At 42.6% G+C, this 25,079-nt stretch overlaps 1 protein-coding gene across 1 annotated transcript; it reads right to left on the bottom strand.

Moving 5' to 3' along the window:
- Positions 1–4,981: 4,981 nt before the first annotated feature.
- Positions 4,982–25,079, bottom strand: LOC133132744 (sodium/hydrogen exchanger 6-like). Its single transcript, XM_061248420.1, has 16 exons — positions 24,715–25,079; positions 23,562–23,761; positions 22,077–22,154; positions 21,667–21,743; positions 19,424–19,536; positions 18,353–18,458; positions 15,600–15,735; positions 14,754–14,859; positions 14,178–14,266; positions 13,865–13,978; positions 13,342–13,453; positions 12,847–13,000; positions 12,431–12,461; positions 12,090–12,175; positions 10,534–10,639; positions 4,982–9,888 (listed from the first exon to the last, which is right to left on the bottom strand). The coding sequence occupies exons 1-16, from the start codon at positions 24,995–24,997 to the stop codon at positions 9,589–9,591; spliced, it is 2,091 nt and encodes a 696-aa protein (XP_061104404.1). The 5' UTR covers positions 24,998–25,079; the 3' UTR covers positions 4,982–9,588.

Genomic DNA, 25,079 nt, shown 5'->3' with positions numbered 1-25,079 from the left:
CAGGCCAAGGAAGGCCTCCACAGCTGATGATAGAAGAATTCTCTTCATAATAAAGAAAAATCCACAAACACCTGTGCAACAGATCAGAAACACTCTCCAGGAGTCAGGTGTGTCAATGACCACTGTCCGCAAAAGACTTCATGAACAGAGGTTACGCTGCAAGATGCAAACTGCTGATTAGCTGCAAAAACAGGATGCAACCACAGTTCAGATTATTACATTACATTATTGGCATTTTTAGCTGACACTCTTATCCAGAGTGACGTACAGTTGATTAGACTAAGCAGGAGACAATCCTCCCCTGGAGCAATGCAGGGTTAAGGGCCTTGCTCAAGGGCCCAACGGCTGTGCGGATCTTATTGTGGCTACACCGGGATTAGAACCACCGACCTTGTGTATCCCAGTCATTTTACCTTAACCACTACGCTACAGGTCGCCATATGATCTTGTGGACAGAAGAGATGAAGATTAACTTATATCAGAGTGATGGCAAGAGCAAAGTATGGAGGAGAGAAGGAACTGCCCGAGATCCAAAGCAACCACCTCATCTGTGAAGCATAGTGGTGGGGGTGTTATGGTCTGGGCATGTATGGCTGCCTAAGAAGATATAACTGCTGATGGTTTTTCAAAGCTAAAGAATGGTCAATTCTTGAGTGGCCAAGTCAATCGCCCGATTTTAACCCAAGTGAGCATGCTGAAGAGAGAACTTTAGGGTATTAGCCCCCGAAACAAGCATTAGCTAAGGATGGCTTCAATACAGGCCTGGCAGAGCATTACCAGAGAAGGCACTGAGCAAATGGTGATGTCCAGGAATCGCAGACTTCAAGCAATCATTGCAGGCAACAAAAGGATATGCAACAAAATACTAAAGGACAACATTCATTTACATTACATTGCTGTATCCAAAGCATTATGGTGCACTGAAATGGTAAACACTGCTGTAATTTCTACATGGTGAAACCAAAATGTATGAAAAATGTAACCAAAATGTATGAAAAGTGCACATCAACCACATGTGATTTTTTTAAATGTCTTTGTCCCAAGCATTATGGAGAGCATGCAAAGTGTTCATGTGCATTAACTACAAGGAAGCACATTTGGATCAGGAATATGTTTCCCATAATTTCAAACAAATGCGTTTCAGGATTCTTCAAACTCTGTTTTAACATCAGAGAAATGTCAGGATTAATAATCTATCCAGCAGTACTGTCTGTAAAAAGGACTCTCAGTTGTGGGTTGTGCTTTCAGATATTTTTCAGTTGCCTCATCTAATCACAGACACTCTTGGATGAGTCTGAAACAAAGACTGAGTTATAAAGGTCGTCAAGGTGATCTTGACAACAGAGAGTCACATTCTGTGCTTTATGGATAATAGTTTGGTTTTTGTGTATTTTATGTCCCAACAGTTTTTTTAAGCAATGAAGGATTTAAAAAGATATATGGTAAATGGTTGGCATTTATATAGCGCCTTTATCCAAAGCGCTGTACAATTGATGCTTCTCATTCACCCATTCATACACACACTCACATGCCGACGGCGATTGGCTGCCATGCAAGGCACCGACCAGCTCGTCAGGAGCATTTGGAGGTTAGGTGTCTTGCTCAGGGACACTTCGACACAGCCCAGGCAGGGGATCGAACCGGCAACCCTCCGACTGCCAGACGACTGTTCTCACTGCCTGAGCCATACCGCCCATATAAATATTTTAAAAAAAAAGATATATATATATATATATAAATGTATTGTTATATTGTGCTGGTACTTCTTTTCTTGAGTCTTCTGAGGCATACTATATCTGTACAAGCTGCTTTGGCATTACTTGAAGTATATTTTTTTGTTTGAAAAAACTTACTCTTATACCAGCCATTGTAATCGGCAGGTTGTCAAGATCTAAAATAACCTTCAACAACTGTCAGGGCCAATCAAAATACACTGACTGACGTAATATCAAAATAAACATTGAAAATGAACTATCCTCTCAAAGCTTATTTCTGCAAGGGGCAGGGCTTTGCATCAAATTATTATGGACATGGCTTGGATCCAAACTACACTTTCCACTAATATAAACATATTTGGCTGGTATTGATAGCAGAAAGTAAATGTGGAACTAAAACATTCAATGATCTGGAGGATTGGCATTTAAATAGATTCTGATTCAACTCTAACCAAAATAGTTTCAGACTTATTGCACCCATTACTTTCATGAACAGAACCATTCTAGCAAATCCATTTCACACAGAGGAACAAGGCCCATTGCTGTTATGATTTCTATTCATCTTTAGATGTGGATGATTTTAATGAAGTCTAATTGGATGTTTCCACAAAGCACATGCAATATTATGTCCGAGTTAGCAGTCGACTAGAAGATACCAATATAAATTGAATTGAAAGAGTTGTTGAAGCTGCTGTGTTTGCCCAATACTGATAAAGAGAACCATGCGGACTGGTGACTATCGTCTGAAGATACCTTATCACAAGCAGGGTAATAAACTCTCAGGTTGTTATGCGTTTTCTCCCTCGGATATTGCCCTTGACCAAGCACTGGAACACAACGTAATTTCCTCACCACCCAATGCGCCTTTAAGCACACAGGGGAAGTCTGGTTCACTGCAGATAAGCGATTAAGCCATGGTAACATTTCGGGTTGTTTTATTTATAGTTGTTGCTTCTTGACTGAAACTGAGACAGTAGATATATTGGCAGTAGATACATTGAGCCCAAAGTGTGACGTGGGTACCACATTTCTCTGTGAAGAGTCCCGCTCTACTGGCCATCTATGTGGTGTTACAGAGGGTAGCTAATTTCTCCATGAAAAGCATTCAGCTCTACTGGCCCCTTTGCAAACTCTCTCTGCGGTTTTGCTTTCCTGTCCAGCAGGGTTGGGGAGGCTCCAGTTACCCAGAGAGTCAATTTAGTCCTTAAAAAAAGAAACTTTTATTAAGTTTAACGGTTTTATTGGTTTGTTGTTTTTCCCCGTTTCCCCAGTAAAGCAGCATTAAGACTGAGTCCTTCAAGATATGTTTTTCAGTATCTGCAAAAACAGAAACAAGATGGCCACGTTAATCTCGTGAGAAAATGGGACATTTTCCTGTCAGGTCTGCAGGGTTTTTTTTGTTTTTCTTTAATCCAGGTCAGGCTTCAAAACTACAGAAAAATAGCACAGATGTTCTACATGTTAACCACCCTTTTCGACTATGTATGCTTAGCATTTCTGAAGCAGAACTTGGTTTGATTGGAGACAGAATATCTGTAGCTAGCAAGGCAACAGACAGCACCAGAACCATGCGTTACCAGTCAGAAGCTTCAAATCAAGAAGGTATAGCAGAAGAAAGGAATACCACAGCTGGCGAGTATCTGGTCAGAATATCTGTACTGGAAGGTAATCTGTGTGCTGCAAACTTGTTTTGTCTGGGAGGCCCAGGAAAGAGCTGGTAAACCTCAAAAGATGCCCGATAATGAAACCCCAAGGTAAAGATACAACGCTACACATCTCCATGCGCAGATGTTCACATCATTAAGGAAATTGGAAAACACTCATTAACAACGACAATAAGCTTATGATCCAAAGATCTGGATTCATTAAAGTAAAATAGTTGTTTAGACTTGCAGTATGAAGTGCACAGAAATAATAATAAGGTGTGGTTATTCTCTTTTAATGTTTTTTTCTGGAAGTACTATAGTTACTCCAAGCCCCCACCCCCACGACACCTGCTGCAGACAGCAGACACAGTAAACGGAGGTCATGATGGCAGGTGCCCATTAGCTTAAATGAAGATCAAACACCTCTTCATCCCACAGGAGCCACGAATGCGTTCCTACATGAATGTCACGGCACGTTTTGATTTACGAACGTCCTTTCATTTAGGCGGAGTTGTGACACGGCTGAGAGGATTAGAAAACAGGAGGGCCCAGTCTGCCGTTAAAGGTTGGAGGATTCTTGGAAGGGTGAAGCAGGTTGTTTTACATTAACAAAGGTCTTTAAAATTCTTGTGCCCAGCTCGGGCCTTGTATGTGCTGTCTGGTTACCACGGTTCTGCACAGCCACCCTCCAGTTAAACTCTACAGGGAACATCTCGGGATAAGAAGATATTAGCTCAGACAGACAGACAGGGCCGCCATTGCACGGAATCAGCGAAAAGTTCACATATTTGGAATTTCGCTTTTTTATCAGTCTGTGAAAAAGGGGAGAAACTGGAAGAAAAAAACATTCAGGAGAACAAGAGGAAGACTCAGAGTGTTGGAACTGCCCTTATAAGTTGATATCCCGCCCACTGTTTTTGCAGCGAACACACATTCTCAAGCAGACGTACCCATATTAGGAACGGGGGCATGTTACCTGATCCGTCCCCAGGAAGGGCTCAGCTAATCGGCAACGCATGTGAAAATGTGCGCCTTGGCCGCAGCTGTGGAGATGCCTGTTTTCCAGCCCCAGCACATCTCTCGCTAAAACAGGGACACATAATAGCATGGGCTTCTCTGTCATGGAGGAAATATGCCTTGATTTACGCGCAAGGCCCTCCCCTGAACTTAGGGAAGTGGGAGGGTTTTATTACATAATTTTGAAGAAAAAAAATGTAATTAATATTATTGTTATTCATACCAGGTTGTCAGGATGAGTGATGAGGGAGGAGGAGATGGGATTTCGATGGGGGGTGGGGTGGAGGGGGGTTAATTGGCCCGGAGTAGCATACTTTTGCACCTAGGAGACACAAGCAGTCAGATCGGAGTCCTGCGAGGAACAGAGGCCCAGGCCTGATGGGAACTTGGAGGAGACCAGGAGATCTGAGCCGTTGTGAGCTGTAGGGTTCCTCCCGGCAACTCCTGAGTGACAGAGACATTCTGCAGCCTGAACAACTCATAATATGCTCAAGTATAATATGCTCCACAGAGACAAAAACATTCACCAGTCATCCACAGAGCATGGAATAAGTATTACACACATAAGAAGAAGTGGCAACACTACTTATGAGAAGCAAAGCCTTTTTTCTTAAACAAACACACACGTTTGTGTTTATTGATCATTCCACGCACATGGACAGGCGAGGAGGGCATTTACAATGATGTAAACACAGTCAGGGACTGGACACACTGAACGGACAGGGACGCCAGACCACAAAGTCTGACGCCCACATAGTTAAACACCAGAAAATACAGCGCTGTACATCGTCCTGAAAACACACACTCAACATGTTTTTTTTTTTTTTCCATTTGTCTAGTTTCCACCACAGCTCCTATATTCAAATGCGGAAAGCCAATCACTTGTGACGTATCAAAACGACATTTAAAAACACTCAAAACCGGACAGGTTTCCTTTTTTTTTTTTGGTTGTGAAGCTGCTGTGTAACAGGCCTGTTAAATTTGTCATTTCGACTTTTTTGCCCCCAATTAAATACACACACACACACACACACACACATTCTAAATGCACCAGAGGAGGGGAATGGCCATATATGCTGCACCCTCAGTTTGTTCACTCATCACACATGCAATTGGCCAGGACTGGAGACTGAGACAGGGAAGAGGAGTTAAGGGTCGGCTCTTATTTTAAAATGGCCACCTTCAGTGGGTGGCCTTGGGGCGTTTATACCGAGACAGGCCTGCGGTGCTCGTGTAATAACGTAGGAGGAATCTGCCCCAAGCTTTCCAATACAATATATAATATGACAGCATCCTTAAGAAGGAGGATTGAGTCACAGCAGCGCAGTAAGAGCACTAATGAAACCGCCATGTTGAGTAAAGCCCTGCGCTTCCCTCCGCATCTCAGCCTCTCACACAGGATCCTGACGCAGCGTCTGACACAGTGAGGAGAAATCTCAGGTAGTCGTCAGCAGCAAGACACATCGCGTAACGGCTGCATAAAAACAATTCAAGCAAAATAAAACAGCAAAACAAAACCAAAAATGACAGTCAATGACAGTGCAAACGTCTTCATAGCTTAAACCCCCTTCCTGGTTCCACAGGCCTCCCCGCAGACGTGAAAGGGAAAAAAAAAAATGGAGGAAAAAAAAACAGAAAGACTTCCTTGACAGTGTGGCGTCGAGATACCCGCTTCTTGAAAAGCCAAATCGTGAAACTTCCCCCGTTCCTGCACAGCAGGAGATAAAGGAGGGTATCAATTCCCGCTCCCACCCCCTCTGCGGATGGCCTGCGTCCAGCCCGCAGCGCCCCCTCTTCCTTCCACATCAACGCCGCCTCACCAGGGCGTCGGCCCTCACCAGCTTCCTGTTCCACTCAGCAACTCAGTCGCACCCTCGAACAAAAGGACCATTAGCGCTGCCGGCAGGAATGTAGGGAAACTGACCCTCAGAACGCATTGATGCTCATTTCTTTACTCTTTTGTTCAACTTTCGCTTTTCAAACCACAGGTCACATATTGTTAATAACCTGCTAAGGTGAACCGGCCCTGGAGATGCCTGAAAGTGAAATGAAGACCCCCCCTCCCCCCGACCTCCCTACCCCCAAAAATCCTTCACAACTCAAACACTGCATATCATATACATTTCCCTGTCACCAATAAAACATTCATAAAATGTACCTTCTCATAATCATAAACAGGCAAGACAAATCATCAGGAGGCCTCACCGACACATGCCGTCTGCACCACCTCAAATGAAGATAGCTGCAAAACAATACACACAATTACCGTCAATGGTAATCAACATTTACATTAACTCAGTAGTTATGGCAACTGGCAAAGGAGAAACGGCTTATTTACACCACTCTCTGCTCTACTGGTGCCAAAAAAAGTAGGCCAACACAAAAAGCACATCCACAAAGAACCCCTTCCCTCCAGTTCACAACTCTCACGTGTCTCTCTGTACGGTATCCACTTCAAACAGAGGGCCCTGATCTCTTGCTCTCTACATTCCTCTCTTTCCCTGCTCCTGTTTCTAATGCTTTATCCACCACTGTCCTTCTTCCAATATAAATCAAACGGACAAGCCCATTATCCACCCGCAGAGCAGGATGAACGGGACACAGAGCCAGGAGTGTAAAATGAGACAACGTTAGACCAGAGGCAGGACACCGAACATGGCAGACGGCAGAAACAACCCGGAGAAAAGATTTACATTAGAAATCAACCACCGGTGGGGCCCCGACTCACAAAAATGAATCGCTATCAAAATAAAAGCAATAACACTGTGAAATTATTGTTAGCGAAACCGCCATAGCGAACAATCGTCAAACCCAGGCTCGCAAGAGCAACGGTCAAGGATCGTTCAAGCTAAGATTTCAAATTCAAGATTGGAAGCACAGTTCTGATACTATATGGGTGCTGATGTGAAAAAATGTCATACGGTTCATGGAGAATGTTTAAGGTAAAGTACAGAAACGAAGCCAGTTGAAATGCAGTAAAACGGGAGGAAAGTCCAATTCCATCACGTCGTTTATGTCCAAAGGTTCCATGTGTGACGGGTTATGGCAGGAATTAATTGCATTGATTATGGAGAATTTTGCCCATTTAAAGTAATAACTTGTATTTGGCATGAACCGTAGTTCTCAACCCCATTAGCTACTAAAAATAGCCTTGGAACAGTTCAAAAACTTCATTCCATTCCATTTTCCTTAAATAGTTGTTTTCCTTCCAAAAACCCCAGGCAGATTGAAATAATTTAAAAAGTCTGAAAACTAAAATAATTTGAAACCAGTGCAGCAGATTAAATGTCGAGCATTTTAAAACGTGTACAGGGCCTCTGAAAACGAAAGTGCATCGAAATACAAAGAAAACAAAGCAACTTAACATAGCAATTTGTTCTTGATCTTTCGTGAATATCAGTACCTTTTCTGCAGTGAGGAACATCAGGTTACATAAAGTGTGAAAATCTCATTATGTCACAGTCAAAGGTCAATGTTGGACCCCAGATATGTTAAATCAGACTGTAACATAACAGTCTGTCTATAATTCCCCCTGCAGAGCCTTAAAGGCCCTGTGCAGTGCTTTTCTTTTCTACCAAATGCTGTCCCCTTCCATCCCCAAGCCATTAAACGTTTATTTGAAATACGACCTCTGAGGAGTATCCTGGTTTGTCATTAATGTTTACGTACCTGTTCACAATAATTCTGACAGCCCTATGACATGGTTACCACATACGCCTGCTTTCTACGATCCACATAAAAAGCTATTTTAATAGGGTGGTCCAGGTCAGAGAAATCATCTGCTTCCGCTTTCGGCTAAACTACATCATGCTTATTCCACACAATTTCTTCAGTGCTATTACATTACAAGTGATGCCTTTTGGCTGTGACAAAATGGACAGACTGGTACCAAATTGTTTCACGTGTGAAGCGAAACCTTTCACTGTGGCATAATGAGATTTTCACTTTTGGTTTAAGAAAAACAAAAAAGTAAGAAAAAACGAATTAATGTGTAGCAGGGTTAGCTCGGCTAGTTCGCTAGGAAAGCGAAGGCACGTAGCAGGTTACTGCGACGATGCTCGTTGATGATGTAACCCTCAAATTCAAAATAACGTCGTTGCCTTTGGCTAGGGGCGAGTCCGCTTTTTGCTGACTGGTAACTCGTCATTGGAAGAGTGGATGGGGTTCAAATCTCTCTCGTAACACACAAATAAATAAATACAAATAAAAAGTCAAGCAACGTCCCTTTTCAGAATAACTTACGACCGTAAGGCAGGATATGGGAAACAAACGTATCGAGCGCACAGGGGCTATAAAACGAGCATACGCGGTTACGGCCTGGGGCGGAAAAGAGAAGGAGCGATTTCAAACGCAGAAACAGTCAATCAGGCACTTGATCATAACCGCACAGCCACACAGAGCCACTAAAACACCAAGTTTCGGTTGACTCAGTCTCACAGAAAAGGCAGACTGACAGCTTAGTAGCAACATTTACAGGGAAAAAGAAAAAAGGGAAGGCTAAATCTAAATCCTTCTCAATTTATATCTCACATAGAACAAAGGCCAATTAACCATGCATACCATGTTTAGAACCAAAAAGCAGTTATTTTACACCTTGCTATACTGTACTAATAAAAACTATCAATTACAATTCTTGCTTTTTTGTTGCTTGAGACATGCATGCATGTTCATAGATACCTCTGACAATATTCCGATGTTACGCTAACGGCACGACAGCCGAGCGGTCGGGCAATGTTTATGCCAGAATATTAATAAATAAATAAATATTAAACAGAAATGGCCAGAGAGGGAGGAACCTGTGAGGTAGACAGGAGGGGAGAGAAGAAAAAAAAAAACTAAATCGCTTCTTAAAAGCTGTTAGAAAAGAGAGAAGTGGAAAGACGGGATGGACGACAATGAACAGAACAAAAATAAAATAAAAACTACCCTGCAGAAAACTCCTGCTTAAACCAGCCTAAGCTGGTCAAACTGGTTTAAGATGTGTTTTTTTGACACTTTTAGCTGTTCACCAGCTGACCAGCGTATATAGTTAGCTTACTCTACCAGCTTAACCAGCTTTGGAAAGCTCGAGTCCAGCTTTGACCAGCCCAAGACCAGCTATTACCAGCTAAGTGTCGAAAAACACACCTTAAACAAGCTTATGATTCCCAGCTGATCCTAGCTGTAATTTTCAGCAGGGCAAGTCCTTTGCTTCATTCTTCAGGCCACGCTCACTCCCTGTGGCGGAGGAGGGGCAGGCTGGTCGGGGGCGGGGGCAGGGCCAGGGGGGGCTCGGAGTCGTCCATGGGCAGGACCAGGCGGGTGCCGCGGATGACGGGCTCGTGCTCCCCGAAGGCCAGCTCCCGGTCCAGCGCCTCGTCCGAGGTCATGGCGGAGGAGCCCCCGCGGGGCCGGCCACTGGTGTGGGCGCCGGAGGCGTCCGTGCTCACGGTCACGTCGCCGTACGTCAGGCTGATGTCGCCGTCGTTCAGGATCAGGTCCGAGTCATCGTCCTGCAGCTGCACTTCGTTCTGACCGGAAGAGTGGGAAATGCATTCATTTTTGAGGAAATCACAAGAAGCAATACAACACAGACAACTGCAGAGTTAAAGCATTCTTTTTTTTGAACCCTTTCAGTTGCAAGCCCAATATGAAGCTCCATGCAAATCCCAAATGGGTTTGGGCTTTGGTTGAGAAAATTGAGAACATTTAGTTGGGTTTTAATAGGGGCTCAAAACAATAGTATAGCAGTCATTTTGATAGGTTGATATAGGCCATATAGCACTCTTGGGACTGAATGGGTTAAGTACATTACAACGAGCAATACCACACAGACAACGTGTATTACTTCTAGTATTTTCATTAAGTTATTTTATTCAATATTTAATATTAACTTTTTATATCTAAAATTAATTAGTATGCAAATAAACTGTGAATTAGGCCACAAGCAACATGCACAGCACCTGAATAAAGCAACAACTTACACTGTGCAACCATGCCAAGGAAGTGTGACAAACAAGGCTTATCGCAATATAATTTAGGCATTTAGGCATCACTTCCAATAGCAACCTGTCCTAGAGTGAAGCATATTTTCAGCAGAGTGAGAGAACAAGACTGGAGTACAATGAAATGTTTGTTAACGGTTAATGGCTCATTCAGGAGAGAGTGGTCCTCACCTCATAGGCCTGGGGGCTGGTGAGACAGCGGGCCAGGGGGCCACAGCAGGATGGGAGGGTGACGGTGAGCGGGGGTCCGCTGTGCGTCAGAATGGGCTTCAGGTAACTACACGGGCCTGGAGTCAAGGGTCAATATTCCAACTTTGCAGGTTTACTTAGAACGGATATACAGTAAATCCTCAAATTGTGTCCGGAATTCTATTTGAAGCCGGGCGTCGGATAATAGCCGGGGGCTTGCAATAAACAGACGGGTGGAAATCCCAACACTCTTTCAACTACATAAAACTTAACAGTGAACCATCAAATACCCCCCAGTGCCCATCAGTCCCAACATTTAGCAATAGAATCAAACAGTTCAAAAGTAATTAAAAACCAAAACCAAAGCGAAAATCTTTTGATAGCCTAGGAGTATGCTGCTCCAAACGAAACGCGTCTCACAATAAAACGCACTTTAGGAAAAAAAGATCCTTAACTTGCTGTTATCTACGCTAATTTGTTATTGTTCATGAAGGCGTGTCTGGCAAGTTGTTATTTTATGGATTCTGGACTTGCATGTGATTTATTGTGATGAGATTATTTGCAATAAACTAAGTCTGTTAAGACTGACACTATGACTTACCAAACGGTGTTTCCTGATTAGCCTACACTAATTGATTTCTGAACGGTTACAGGAAGTGTTGAACAGTGTTGGCCCACTTTAAGTGTAGCCTTTTACTTTATTTCTAAGAATAAAAATCTACACCAGAAGCCTAATAAGAAATAAAGGCCTGCCTCGAATACAAGCCTGCCCCAAATAAAGGCCTGTGCTTTGTGCAGACTAAGTAAATAAAAGACCCCGGACACAATTTGAGGATTTACGGCAGTCATTCGTAACATTATCAAACAGTCATTTATAACCTTTGCTGTATTTTCTGGCTGTATTTTTTGCTCAATTAAATGCTACCTTAGTGAATAGAACTACATTTCTTTCAAATACATAAACATTTCTTTAATGCGACCTTAGTGAATAAAACCATCAATTTTTTTCAAATGCATAAAAATCTCACAGTGATTCTCCAACCTTTTTAAAGGTAGGGTATAAGCTTTCTTCCAGAAATGCAGTGCTCCGGAGGTAGTGTGTGTATGCATATCTGTTTAACAGATGCAGGACTGGAAAATACATTTTTCTTGTACTTCAGTTTCCGGGCACTGCTCATATTCTACAACAGCGCCCTCTGCTGAGTTGAAAAGAAAATCCTGATTTGAGTGAGATGTGTTACAGGCCAGAGGCAGCTTGTGCAGTGAGGATTCAATACGAGACCGCGAGGTGTGTGAACACTGAAAACACTGAAGCGTCTTTCAGCACTTTAGCAGGGCGAGGCACCTGACAACTTCAGTAGCTAGATTCTTGACAGGGACCACATGGTGGACAAGCAGCTACAGAGCCAACATCCCTTGTTCTGTAATGAGCATTAATATGTTCAATGAACAGACATTCATACAGTACCTGTAGGTTCAAAATGTCACACTACCTCAAACTGAAGGGTATTTGTTTAAGTTTTTCTTATGAAGGATACTTGTGGTCAAAGTTGTACCAGAGTCTGAACGGCCAGGCACTTTCGTGCTTGTTGCTCCTTCGCTCCGTCCCATCCAGAGCAGTCATCTAACACAGACACAGACACAGACACAGACACAGACACAGACACAGACACAGACACAGACACAGACACAGACACAGACACAGACCAATAATCAACGGCAAAAGAGAATAGCGAGGGACAGGGCAGAATCCTTATGAAATTCTGATATCATCTACAGTATGTGTTATTAAATGAATTCAATCACATGCGCTGCATTTCGAGAGTATTCTTTCCAGGGAACCACACTGAATGAAAGGAAATTACACTCGGTTGCTTACCGAACTGTCTTGGTCCGAGTCCACTCCCACGCTGTTGAGAGAGAACACATTCATTTTCTTTATTTTGGGAACAGACAAGACAATAAAAGCTCTGCAAATGACTATTAACTTCAACAGAAAAACCAAAAGGACTCAAGTTTAGTACGTAATATCGCTCTCTGATGCACGATCATGAGCAGGGAAGCTAAGCTAGCTCTGGAGAACATACTGGCTAAATGAGGTAAAAACTTGAAACGAAAGGTTTCAGACTTGCAGACCGGTCCCACCAAGCTGGCTAGACCTGCTGTGAACACTGCTCCTTAATCTCCGAAACACAGCAAGACATGACTGGTGAAAGCTGAGTGGGGCAGGGAGCTCCTGGGCCTGTGTGGTCTCTAAGCCCGTCTCAAACCCAGCCCCCACCCACAGACTCTGACCGGATGTGCATGCAGGACAGCATCTGGGTGGTGCCACCCCCGCAGATCCACACGGTGAAGAAGACGATGAGCAGCGTGGTGGAGAACATCATCTGCCGGGCGTACGTGGCCGTGTCCCGGATCGACAGGGCAAAGGTCATGGCCCCACGGAGCCCTGAGAGGGAGAGGGAAATGGGTGATATCATCAGTATGCGCCAAAATAGACTGAAAGAAGAAAGAGGGGTGCTCAGCTGAAGTAGAGGAAGAGAAGAGGAGGTGGAAAAAAGTAACTGAAAACAAACATCCAAAATAAAACGCAATAAAGCGTCATTTTAAACTCAAAGCTGTCATTCCTCAAAAATATATTCTTAGTCTATCCTTCATCGGCAACAACAGGCCTCCGACAGCACTGTCATACTGTTTCTGATCCGATACACAGTAAAGGATCAAAGGAGGATCGTTTTGACATCGTCCGGTGTGAAAACGGCCTGCTCACCCCCTACTCCCCCTTCATACCTGCGAACATCATCACGTGCTGGAAGTTGGGGCCGATCTTGTGCCGGCGGCCCAGGTTGAGCAGCAGGGACAGGGGGTAGATGTTCGCCGCTCTGCCCACGAACACGGCCAGCTGAGAGGACGCAACAGTCAAGGAAACACAGACGCCTTCGCTGCTAACACCGTCCCTGCCCCACGCCCACAGCCACCATCTACCGTACGCAGCAGCAAGAGAACCAGTCTGACAAAAGCAGACCTCAGTAAACAACCGCACACTGCCCAGGCAGCCTTGCTGGCCTAGACCTGTGGGGAAAATCACAAAATAAGAATATGAGAAAGAAAAAAAAGCAACCATTTACAAGGAATGAGCAAATCAGTTATTCTTGGCTGCTCGGGTTCATATCAACAACAAAACGAACAATCCACACTCGGTCTAGGTGCTAAAAAATTCACTGACAGAATGATAGGCCGAAGGCCAAGTAAACTGACAGACAGACAACTACAAAAAACACAGCTACAGAGACGCAGGCAGTCTGCAGGATACGAATGCTCCGATAATAAACATGGGGTTGAAGACGTGGGACTGGAAGGAGAAGAGGGTCAGGCCCATGTAGGAGAAGATGAAATTCTCTGCCAGGAAATTCAGCAGCTCAAACAACTGCAGAGAAAACGGACAAAATTAAATAAAGACACGTACACATACATAAGCAGGAATCAAGATACACACAAACTTGCCATAATTTCAAGTGGGAAAAGCACCTGCACTGCTCAACCCAACAGCAGGTTCAACTCTCCATAATAAACTCAAAGCAGCTGCAGTGTAGGGCCACTGTGCCCTTTCCTGTCTGGCTGTTTACCTGTTTTGTCCTGTCCTGGGACTCTGGAGACAGGTTGTTGAAGGTGTAGTGAGCCTGGGTGATCCCACAAAAGAGTACAGCAACCACGCCTGTGAGCACAGAGAAGCACAACCAGACCAGACTGTTGGGATCAACACGGTCAAACCCAAATCCACACTGACACGACCAAAAATCTAAATGGCACAGTGCATACACAAAATGGTAAAATAAGTGATGCAAAAAGTTAAAATATGAAAACATTTAAAAATGTTTAAAAAAAAAAATGCGAATTTGGTATTTTATGAAGGGGGTTGGGTTGGCTGTGGCTGTGGGGAGGGTAATGTGGTGTGGAAGTGTCATGACAGAGTCATGACTGTCAGGGTTATGCACTCATCATGCAAGAGACGACCAGAAGCCCAACTGCATTTTCTGTACTGAGCAAGCATTGTATTCAAAATTATATTTGTGTTTACATTAAGGGTTTTTAAATCAGACATGTAATGGACATTAAAGTAAAACTCAAGCCAACTTGGAAGAGCCAAGAACTCCTGGACCATACCATGGTGATTGTCACACAGCGCAAAGTGAAGCTCTTACCTGTGAACCCACAGGCCTCGGCCAGCAGGAAGGTGCTCCAGGACATGAGAAAGAAGAGTGCCGTCTCCAGCAGAGGGAAGTCCCGCAATCTGGTGAATTTGGTGACGTGAGACACTACAATCGGGGTCAAGGATCAGGCCAGGGAATCACAAAGGAGTAAATCAAGGATCCCTCAAAAATTGAGGGGCCCAAGCTTCCGGCTTAACACTGCAGGGTGGGATCCAGGTGGGGAGGGATTCAGTCAGCAGGATTTTCCCATGCTACTTCACCTAACAGTCATTCCCCTGGTTGATTTGGTGACCGCAGGCTACGATGCAACAGGCCAGTTTAATGTCAAGTGCTTTGGTAAGATAGTGGTCTACAGAGTTCATGTGTTTGTCTCTGCCATGCCAAACTGATGGAGAAACTTGCAGCTATAGGACAAGCTTACAAATATAAGTGGACAGTCCAAACTGAGGAATGAAAATTTGTTCAGGCTACAAGGTGGGCCATGCAGATGCAAACGAGTGTATCATTGTGATGTCAAAACTTCATAGCAAGCACATAGCAAGGGAAGTGTAATTTTCCACAATATGGAACCTTTAAGGCATTCAAATGTCTTAGTTGGCTAATAGTGAATGTTACAATACCCATCTCAAATTCAGGTCTAATTGCAAACAAATTATAAGATGACTTTACAATGACAATACGCACTTGAAGATGAACCCCAGGGAAATGCTTGGTTGGCCATACACCACACAAAGCAAGTAAGTAACCCAAAAAGACTGATTCATGGAAGTGACATATCCAACATCTTTTAAAACAAGTGATGTATCATCCTGCTTGCGTTACCCTAATAAAGGATATCAAGGCGGTCATGATCCCGGTCACCACCCCGAGGGCAAAGGACCCGCTGAACACACCCAAGAACACGCCGAAAGATTTCAGCATGGCGGTGGCCTCGAACGTGTTGTCCCCTGTAGGCTGGTATGCTCCAATAGACCTGGAACCCACACACACACACACACACACACACACACACACACACACACACACACACACACACACACACACACACACATATATGAGTTCTGGGCATAAGCTCTGCTGCATTTCAACATTAAACACAAGGGAAGGTAGCAGTGCATATATCTTTGCTCAACAGACAGCTCTAAATCGCAAAGATAATGCTGGATGTGATTGCTGTACACATGACATATACAAACATGGTGAAAAAGATATCACTATGATTGAAACCAGTTTGACCCAGTTACTTTCAGCTCTGTCTAACCATGTAAGACAAATGTTTCTTGTTAATTTGGCAGGATGACTGGATATCTTCCAGTACATGAAATAATCCAATAATAAAATGCAATAGTACAGCACACAGCTCCAAACTATGCTGGATAAGGTACTGACTTCTAGCAATGAGTTAAAATGTGTAAAAGTTACAATAATCCACAGCATTCAAAACTGAAGATTTGTTTAAATTCAAACCGATTGATCAAACTAAAATACATTTTAATTTGGAAGCAAATTCTATCAGAATAAATAGATTACTGTAACTTCTTACATGTAACTCGTACTAATAATCAAGGACAGCAACGAGGAGTCCAATTACTGAAACAAAGGCCAGATTTCAATGACTCGAAAATCCGGGGGAAATATACATGCTTCTCCAAAATCACAAGATTTTGGTGGCAAAGTGAACATAAAGTTACTTTAACAGGAGACTAGAAGAACAGCACACAGTCTGACAGTTCACATCATGCGATAGAGAAACTATCTCCACTAGGATTACACATTTGTGCTCAAGTTAGACTGACACCAGGGTGTCTGGAAGAAGGGAAACGCTTGCCTGTATGAACCATCCAGTCATATCTGTCTGCTTTGGTCACCTGAGTAAACGAGATGTGGGCCAATGTGTATGCTGTAGGCTGTTATGTGCACACTTATAATCGCTTAATTGGTCCAATTATTGCTCAGTTGCATTCGGTTAAATCTCAGTGGATGGGTATCGCCCTTCATCTCGTACAGAATAAAGAAAGTATATAAAAAAACTAAAACAGCAGAATTCTAAGTTGCAACCTGACCACTGACCAGCTGATAAATGTAGTTTATCTAACCCTCAAGCCATGTTACACAGGGTATTTGTGAGCAATTATGTGTGCCTTTGACAAGGGAAGCTGCTGTTGCTAATGACTATTCAAGATCCTCTGTGGCTATTCTTCAAACTTCCTCTTTCAGAGTTTGGCAACAAATCACTTTTTGAAATAAACCAACTAAAAATTTCCATGTCAAAATTTATGCTCAGTATCGAAGATAAGACTTGAGAACGAAAGCAACATGTATTATTAAGGTCCAGGCCTAAATAAATCAAGGGAAACTGAAGGATCATCAAATTATCTCAGAACCGGCTCGGAAAAGTTATATTTTTGGCTCCTGTTCTCATCTTGAATGTTTTATAGATAAAGTTGGAGAGAATTAATCTCAGTGGTAGAAAAAACGGGGAGAAAAGCAAACCAAAGAAATTCAAAGCAGTCATTTAGCAACTGTAGTATAGCACTACCCACGCAAGGAAACTATAATCAATTCACACCTAGTGCCTGAGCAGCAAATTACCAGCAACCTGCTTCCTTCGGCCAAAGCTAATGTTGAAATAGTGGTAACCTCCCCAGTGTTAATTATACTTTCTTGTATTCTATTATAGAGCACGTGCTAGCAATTTTTGTAATAGGACTGCCAAAACAAGCTCTTCAAGAGCATGCAATCAGCATCTGATCTAGTACCTATTAGCTGGTAATTTGCTGTGCATATCCTAACAATGCATTGGAAGTCACACAGTCCACTCTGATGGACAGACGTTATGAGAACAGCACACCCGTTTGGGGGTTTCCCCTGTGCCTCCACCATGCCCTCAACCCTTTCTGGCACCACAGCAGCCTGCCGGCTGCGTTTCCCATAATAAAATAGGATTCTGAAAACAAGCTCCCAGTCAAACAGGGGAACAGTGTTAGTGTCAGATTTACATCTCATATGTTCTACAAACACCCACAACAATCAGATTTGTGAATAGTCACAAGCCATCGACAAGAGAAAGAGAAAGTCTCGACATTACAGTGCATTGTTAAGAAGCAAGAGTGTGTGTGTGTGTGTGTGTGATTGCGCGTGTGTTTTTGAGTCTGTCTGTGTGAGAGAGAAAGAGAGTGAGTGTTGAGTGTGAGGGAGTCTGTGTTTATGGTTCCCATAAAGACAGCCCGGCATACCTGCAGTAATTTGTAATGCAAAGCTAAGGAAAGGAAACTAGCCCAAGACTCAGACAGCTTTACAACTCTCTCCCTAAGGAGAAACTGCGACAAACACAGGAGCAGCATCTGGCAGCCCTTGCACCACTTGCAGCAGTCTCCTTTTGACCATGGGGTGGAGAATGTCGACAGGCTCATTTCCCCACCCTTAACTCAAAACATCAGCCAGTCTATGCAGGCCAAAAACTTACTTAGTGGAGTATGAGTTCAGAGAACATGCTACTACAAGTACCTTCGGGAAAAAGACAAACGGGTTTACAGAGACAAAGAGATATAAAATGGCTACGGGTAGAATGATAATAGAGGCAGACTCACGAGGACAGGACGATGGCTACAGCATCATTCAGCACACTCTCTCCAAAGAGCAAAGCGTAGAGGTCCACATCCACCCTGAGCTCATTAAATATGGCCAGAACCGTTACTGCCAAAGAGGGAGGGACAGCAAAGAAAAGCTATTTACTGAACATGTATGACAAATATGACAATGCATTTCACGTCAATACTACAGTCTTAATTAAAGTTTTACAAGTACCTACATGTATTTATACAGCACCCTCAAACCTACAAATATACAATCAGTGAGCACTTTATTAGGTAGATTGTACTTGTTAGGTAGAAATATTTGCTTGTTAATCTAAATATTTAAATCAGCCAATCACGTGGCAGAAAATAAATGCATAAAAGCATGCAGACGTGGTCAAGAGGTTCAGCTGTTTTTCAGACCAAATGTCAGAATGGGGAAGAAATATGATCGCAGTGACTTTGACCATGGAATGATTGTTGGTGCCAGACAGGGTGGTTTTAATATCTCAGAAACTGCTGATCTCCTGGGACTTTCATGCACAATAGTATCTAGAGTTTGCAGAGAATGGAGCGAAAAAAACAAAAACATCCAGTGGGCAGCAGTTCAGCAGTCAGAACCATGTTGTTACGGAGAGAGGTCAGAGCTGACAGTAAGGTGACAGTAAGGCAAATAACTGCATAACAACACTGGTATGCAGAAGAGCCTCTCTAAAAACAAGCGGATAGGCTACAGCAGCAGACGGCTAAATACATCTAAAAAGTATAATAAATACCTAATAAAGTGCTCACTGAGTGTAGTCTTTCCAAGATAATGACAGTTCAAATGTTATTACAGCTTATTCCAAGTCTTCTCACAGCCCCAAAATATCAACACAAGCCCAAACAGGAGATGATTTTAAAAATGAGCATTATTTCATAGTCACATTCATCAATGTTTTGTGCATCTGTACTGGTCAACACCGAACCTAACTCTACACATGTACAGGATAAGAGCGATGGATCACTCTACACATGTACTGGAAGGATGGATGGATAAGTGCGATAGATGGATGAATGGATGGATGGATAGGACGCAGCGGCTACCAGGATCAGTGGCTGAGACGATGGCTCCGAAGAACAGGCAGTCGGTAAAGAAGAAGTCTCCACCCAGCTGGCCCACCTGCTTCATCAGCACCACACAGCCGTACATTATCAGCCTGTGGGGACATCACAATCACACATTCATATATTATCAGCCTGTGGGGACATCACAATCACACATATATACAGTGGTGTGAAAAAGTGTTTGCCCCCTTCCTGATTTCTTATTTTTTTGCATGTTTGTCACACTTAAATGTTTCAGATCATCAAACAAATTTAAATATTAGTCAAAGACAACACAAGTAAACACAAAATGCAGTTTTTAAATGACGGTTTTTATTATTAAGGGAGAAAAAAAAAAATCCAAACCTACATGGCCCTGTGTGGAAAAAGTGATTGCCCCCTAAACCTAATAACTGGTTGGGCCACCCTTAGCAGCAACAACTGCAATCAAGCATTTGTGATAACTTGCAATGAGTCTCTTACAGCGCTGTGGAGGAATTTTGGCCCACTCATCTTTGCAGAATTGTTGTAATTCAGCCACATTGGAGGGTTTTCAAGCATGAACCGCCTTTTTAAGGTCATGCCACAGCATCTCAATAGGATTCAGGTCAGGACTTTGACTAGGCCACTCCAAAGTCTTCATTTTGTTTTTCTTCAGCCATTCAGAGGTGGACTTGCTGGTGTGTTTTGGATCATCGTCCTGCTGCAGAACCCAAGTTCGTTTCAGCTTGAGGTCACAAACAGATGGCCGGACATTCTCCTTCAGGATTTTTTGGTAGACAGCAGAATACATGGTTCCATTTATCACAGCAAGTCGTCCAGGTCCTGAAGCAGCAAAACAACCCCAGACCATCATACTACCACCACCATATTTTACTGTTGGTATGATGTTCTTTTTCTGAAATGCGGTGTTACTTTTACGCCAGATGTAATGGGACACACACCTTCCAAAAAGTTCAACTTTTGTCTCGTCAGACCACAGAGTATTTTCCCAAAAGTCTTGGGGAACATCAAGATGTTTTCTGGCAAAATTGAGACAAGCCTTAATGTTCTTTTTGCTCAGCAGTGGTTTTCGTCTTGGAACTCTGCCATGCAGGCCATTTTTGCCACCTTTTTTTATGGTGGAGTCATGAACACTGACCTTAACTGAGGCAAGTGAGGCCTGCAGTTCTTTGGATGTTGTTGTGGGGTCTTTTGTGACCTCTTGGATGAGTCGTCGCTGCGCTCTTGGGGTAATTTTGGTTGGCCGGCCACTCCTGGGAAGGTTCACCACTGTTCCATGTTTTTGCCATTTGTGGATAATGGCTCTCACTGTGGTTTGCTGGAGTCCCAAAGTTTTAGAAATGGCTTTATAACCTTTTCCAAACTGATAGATCTCAATTACTTTCTTTCTCATTTGTTCCTGAATTTCTTTAGAAGGCAGGTCCTATTTAAGTGATTTCTTGATTGAGAACAGGTGTGGCAGTAATCAGGCCTGGGTGTGGCTAGAGAAATTGAACTCAGGTTTGATAAACCACAGTTAAGTTATGTTTTAATGGGGGGGGGGGGGGGGCAATCACTTTTTCACACAGGGCCATGTAGGTTTGGATTTTTTTTCTCCCTTAATAATAAAAACCTTAATCTAAAAACAGCATTTTGTGTTTACATGTGTTGTCTTTGACTAATATTTAAATTTGTTTGATGATCTGAAACAATTAATTGTGACAAACATGCAAAAAAATTAGAAATCAAGACCACACCACTGTATATATATTACCACCCTGTGGGGACATCACAATCACACATTCATATATTACCATCCTGTGGGGACATCACAATCACACATTCATATATTACCACTCTGTGGGGACATCACAACCACACATTCATATATTACCACCCTGTGGGGACATCACAATCACACATTCATATATTACCACCCTGTGGGGACATCACAATCACACATTCATACATAATCATAATCACATTTGCTAGCCATTTCATAATTAATCTCATACACCAAACTCAAGCCATATACTCGACCATATATTTGCACACAGAGTTGAGACAGGCTGTCCTTCTTTCCATTAATTGTGTCACATATAGTCCCATTTTCTTATTGTACTGATCAGCTGTAAATATATTTAGAACTCTAATTATATTATGCATTTAAAAAAGGAGATAAGCAAGAATCAACTGGTCTTTTATTAGAAATTAAAATCATCAACTGCCTGGTTATTTATGAATAAAATAATACAGCTTACCCAATGACAAAGCATGATATGACCGTCCCCACAAAGGCATAGGCAAGGATGGACCCCATGTTTCTGAAGAAATGTCTCTGATGCAACAAGGAAAAAACACAATCAACTCCACTGAATTAGACTTTGATAGCTGTAAAAGACAGAAGTAAGAAATGGGGAGAGAGAATTAAACGACATCTCTGAATATTGCTTTTATGCCTGACATCTCTGAATACTGTTCAAAAGCAACACTCCATAGTGTTCAATGCAATTTCTACTCCTAACCCCAGCTGTCACACACTAAAGGCATACTTTTCTTCCTCTGCTCGGTCCTGCATTTTTGTCATTTCTTTTTGTGAAAGAACTAGGCTTGTATAATTGCCAAAAGTGGTCTTTCAAGACTTGCTCTCTAATGTTGATGTTTTCCTTACCCTCTTCAAGCTGTAGCCTGCATGAAAGATGATTGGTGGAAGCAAAATATTAAAGAACACTTCAGGGTCAAAGGTCACCTGAAAAAACAATAAGAATAGTTTATTATCTGTTCATTATTGCATATGTGCAACAGACATTCCAGTGTCATGTTTACAGTGCAATACACAGAATATTGCAGAAACCCTTACACTGTATGTTGTGCCTCAGTACTGCAAGTTAGAATAGAACAAAACATCACAGCAGTCAACTTTGCTTTTATGCACCACAAAAACTTGGCATATCAAAGACCTAGGTGTGCATACTCAAGGTGTTTTAGGGTAATCAATGGAAGTAATCAATTTTTCAGTTTCTGTTTCTGTTATGTTAACAAAATATGAAAATGTCAGTTGCATTTTCTGAAACCTCCCACAAAAAAAATGTGTGGAGGCTCAAAACATACCAGACAACCCATTCTGAATGTTTATTTATTCATACAATTGTTCATAGAACAACAAAGCCTAGCATTCGTTTTTGTGACCCAAACCTTAAACACATTGAAAATATCAAATAGTCAAATATCCTTCCTCCGTTTCTTTCAGGAAAATTTTTATGGAAATCAGAGACAGGATGTGCGTGCGTAAACTCACACTACAAACATTAGTTCAAGAAAGGTGTTATGGTAGCTTACTCCAAATGCAACCATTGACACCACTGAATCTGAGCCAACACTATGCCAATATTTCAGCTTTATGGTGCATTTAACAGGTCTGCAGAAGAAGAAAGGGCGATCCGGTGGTGCATTTTCACACTCATGGATTGAATATGCTGCAGATAACCATTTGGTTCCAAGAGCTTGTGTGTTGCAGACATATTTCTATGGTGCTGGCATCAGAATACTGAATCTGAATCATCTTCACATGTTCAATGAACGGAAATATTGAAAACCATCTGTTGGCTCAGCTTAGTCACAGTTTATACATTTCCTACTGCCACCCATTATGGTAACTGTCAACATAGACATAACAGTCCTTTTATATCACTTCTCTGAGACTCAGATTGGTATCATCAGAAAGGCTATTCATTAAAGAGTAGGAATTTTATTGTAATTACTTATGGAACAGAGTCCCAGAGAAATATCATTATGGAGATCACCAAATTTCACACTAGTCAGCTGACTGAGTACCGTAAATACTGATGGGATGCGAGTCTGGTTTGCTTGCTGTTTTTTAATTTTTTTTATTATTAATTTTAAACAGTATGATTTGGTCAGATAACAAAAGTAAAAGTAAAAGTAAAAATAATAATAATAATAAATCCCCAAGATTAATCACTGGGTATATACTTAGTTCAAATAACAAAGAGCAGGGTTATGCCAAACCAAGTACGGTTTTATCCTTTGGAAACACACCAAGGCTGACTGCAAAACAACCTACAGTTTCAGGCAAAGCACAGCACTTCAGATTCTGTTAAATCTCTGAAGACTGAGGGGCATTGTTAAAGATTACCTTCCTGAGCATTTCATTGTCCTGCACCTCATTGACCTCGTTGGCGCTGATTTCGCCCTTCAGCGTATACTCATAGAACTTTCCACTGACGTTGACCAGAAGTGTGGCTGGGCTGGCATTAACGTGGCAGCTCAGGGTCACATTATTGATGTCCCTTGGCACATGGATCCCATAGCGAAGGACCACACCCACCAAGAGACCTGTAAAAAGACATACAGAAAAAGGTGACAAGCTGCATGGCCTTGTTCTTGAAAACACACTTGAAAGGCGCTTTCTCAATTCCAACAAGCAACGCTTTGTCGTGATCTTTCATTCACAACCCTCTCTCGCCACTTAGTACAAATTTTACAGAAAATGATGTTGCTAACACTTGCTTTTCAATGGTCGTTGTATTAATAAATAAATTAAATTAAACACATTATTCTAACTCTTTCATTGGTCAACTCTTCATGTTGATAAACACACAAATTACCTTTTGGGATGCAGTGGGTGATCCGAATGTCACTAGTTATAACCACATGTCTATTTGACTCACGTAACCAAGTTATAATACGTTTGCTGTACTATATCTAAAACTGGGCTAACTTACCCACAACGTCTGGGTATGTAATTCAAGTTGGATATAATAGTTACAATATGTAACATAATCAACAACTGCCGTATCTCTGTTCGGTTGCCAGAGTATTGGAGAGCTGTACCCCATCGCTGGTATTGGCTTAAGACAGGTGACAGAACCACCAGGTGGATTTTGGTGACTAATGTTAACGACGTACGGCATATCCATCAATATTAATTTTCCACCAAAAGCTATGATCCAGGCCACTGCTAGGCACACGTAATTTGTCAACTATTATCCTGCCAGCTAGCTGGGTAGAATTGGCTGACTGGTTAGCTAGTCGGCTCCACAGTTTGTTGAGTACTACGATGACCAAGCGGTGTCTGAAATTCAGGAAAGGCCTGGCCTGACAATATCTAAACGCACTTCCCCGGATCACGCATCACCACAGTGTCTTGTGTGTATGGCTTGCGAACATCCAAGTAACTAAATTATCCGACAAAACAGCTAGCTGGCTAAGTAAGATGGCTAGGTAACTGGCAACCAACCACATAATTTCCTCAAGATTGGCTAGCTAATGAAATGTGGGGTCCTCACCGTAAATCATTGCTAATCCAGTTTCGTGTAAAAATCGAAATCGGCGATGTTTAAAGAGCCATATAGTCAGAATGGTGAGAGTGAGGAGCATTATGAAAATAAGCAGGTCGGCACTGTCCTGGCGATGGCTTTCCTCAGCCTTCTTCTCAGTGACAATGTTATCCATGCCACTATCCTCAGCATGGCTAGTAACACACAGACAAACCAAAAGGCTCACAAGGACGGATATAGGCAGAGTCTTCGCAACCATGGGAGCTGCGACATTTCTTGTTTTGTATCCCATGCCTAGTGTGTTGACCGCCTATGTCCAGTAAAATTGCGCGTTCGCCTTCTCTCGTCTTGTCCAGGGGGAGTCAAGCTGTTCC

The sequence above is a fragment of the Conger conger genome, chromosome 7 (genome assembly GCF_963514075.1).
Source record: "Conger conger chromosome 7, fConCon1.1, whole genome shotgun sequence".
NCBI lineage: Eukaryota > Metazoa > Chordata > Actinopteri > Anguilliformes > Congridae > Conger > Conger conger.
The sequence above is the reverse complement of the archived record's forward strand: the minus strand, read 5'-3'. Positions and strand labels throughout refer to the sequence as shown.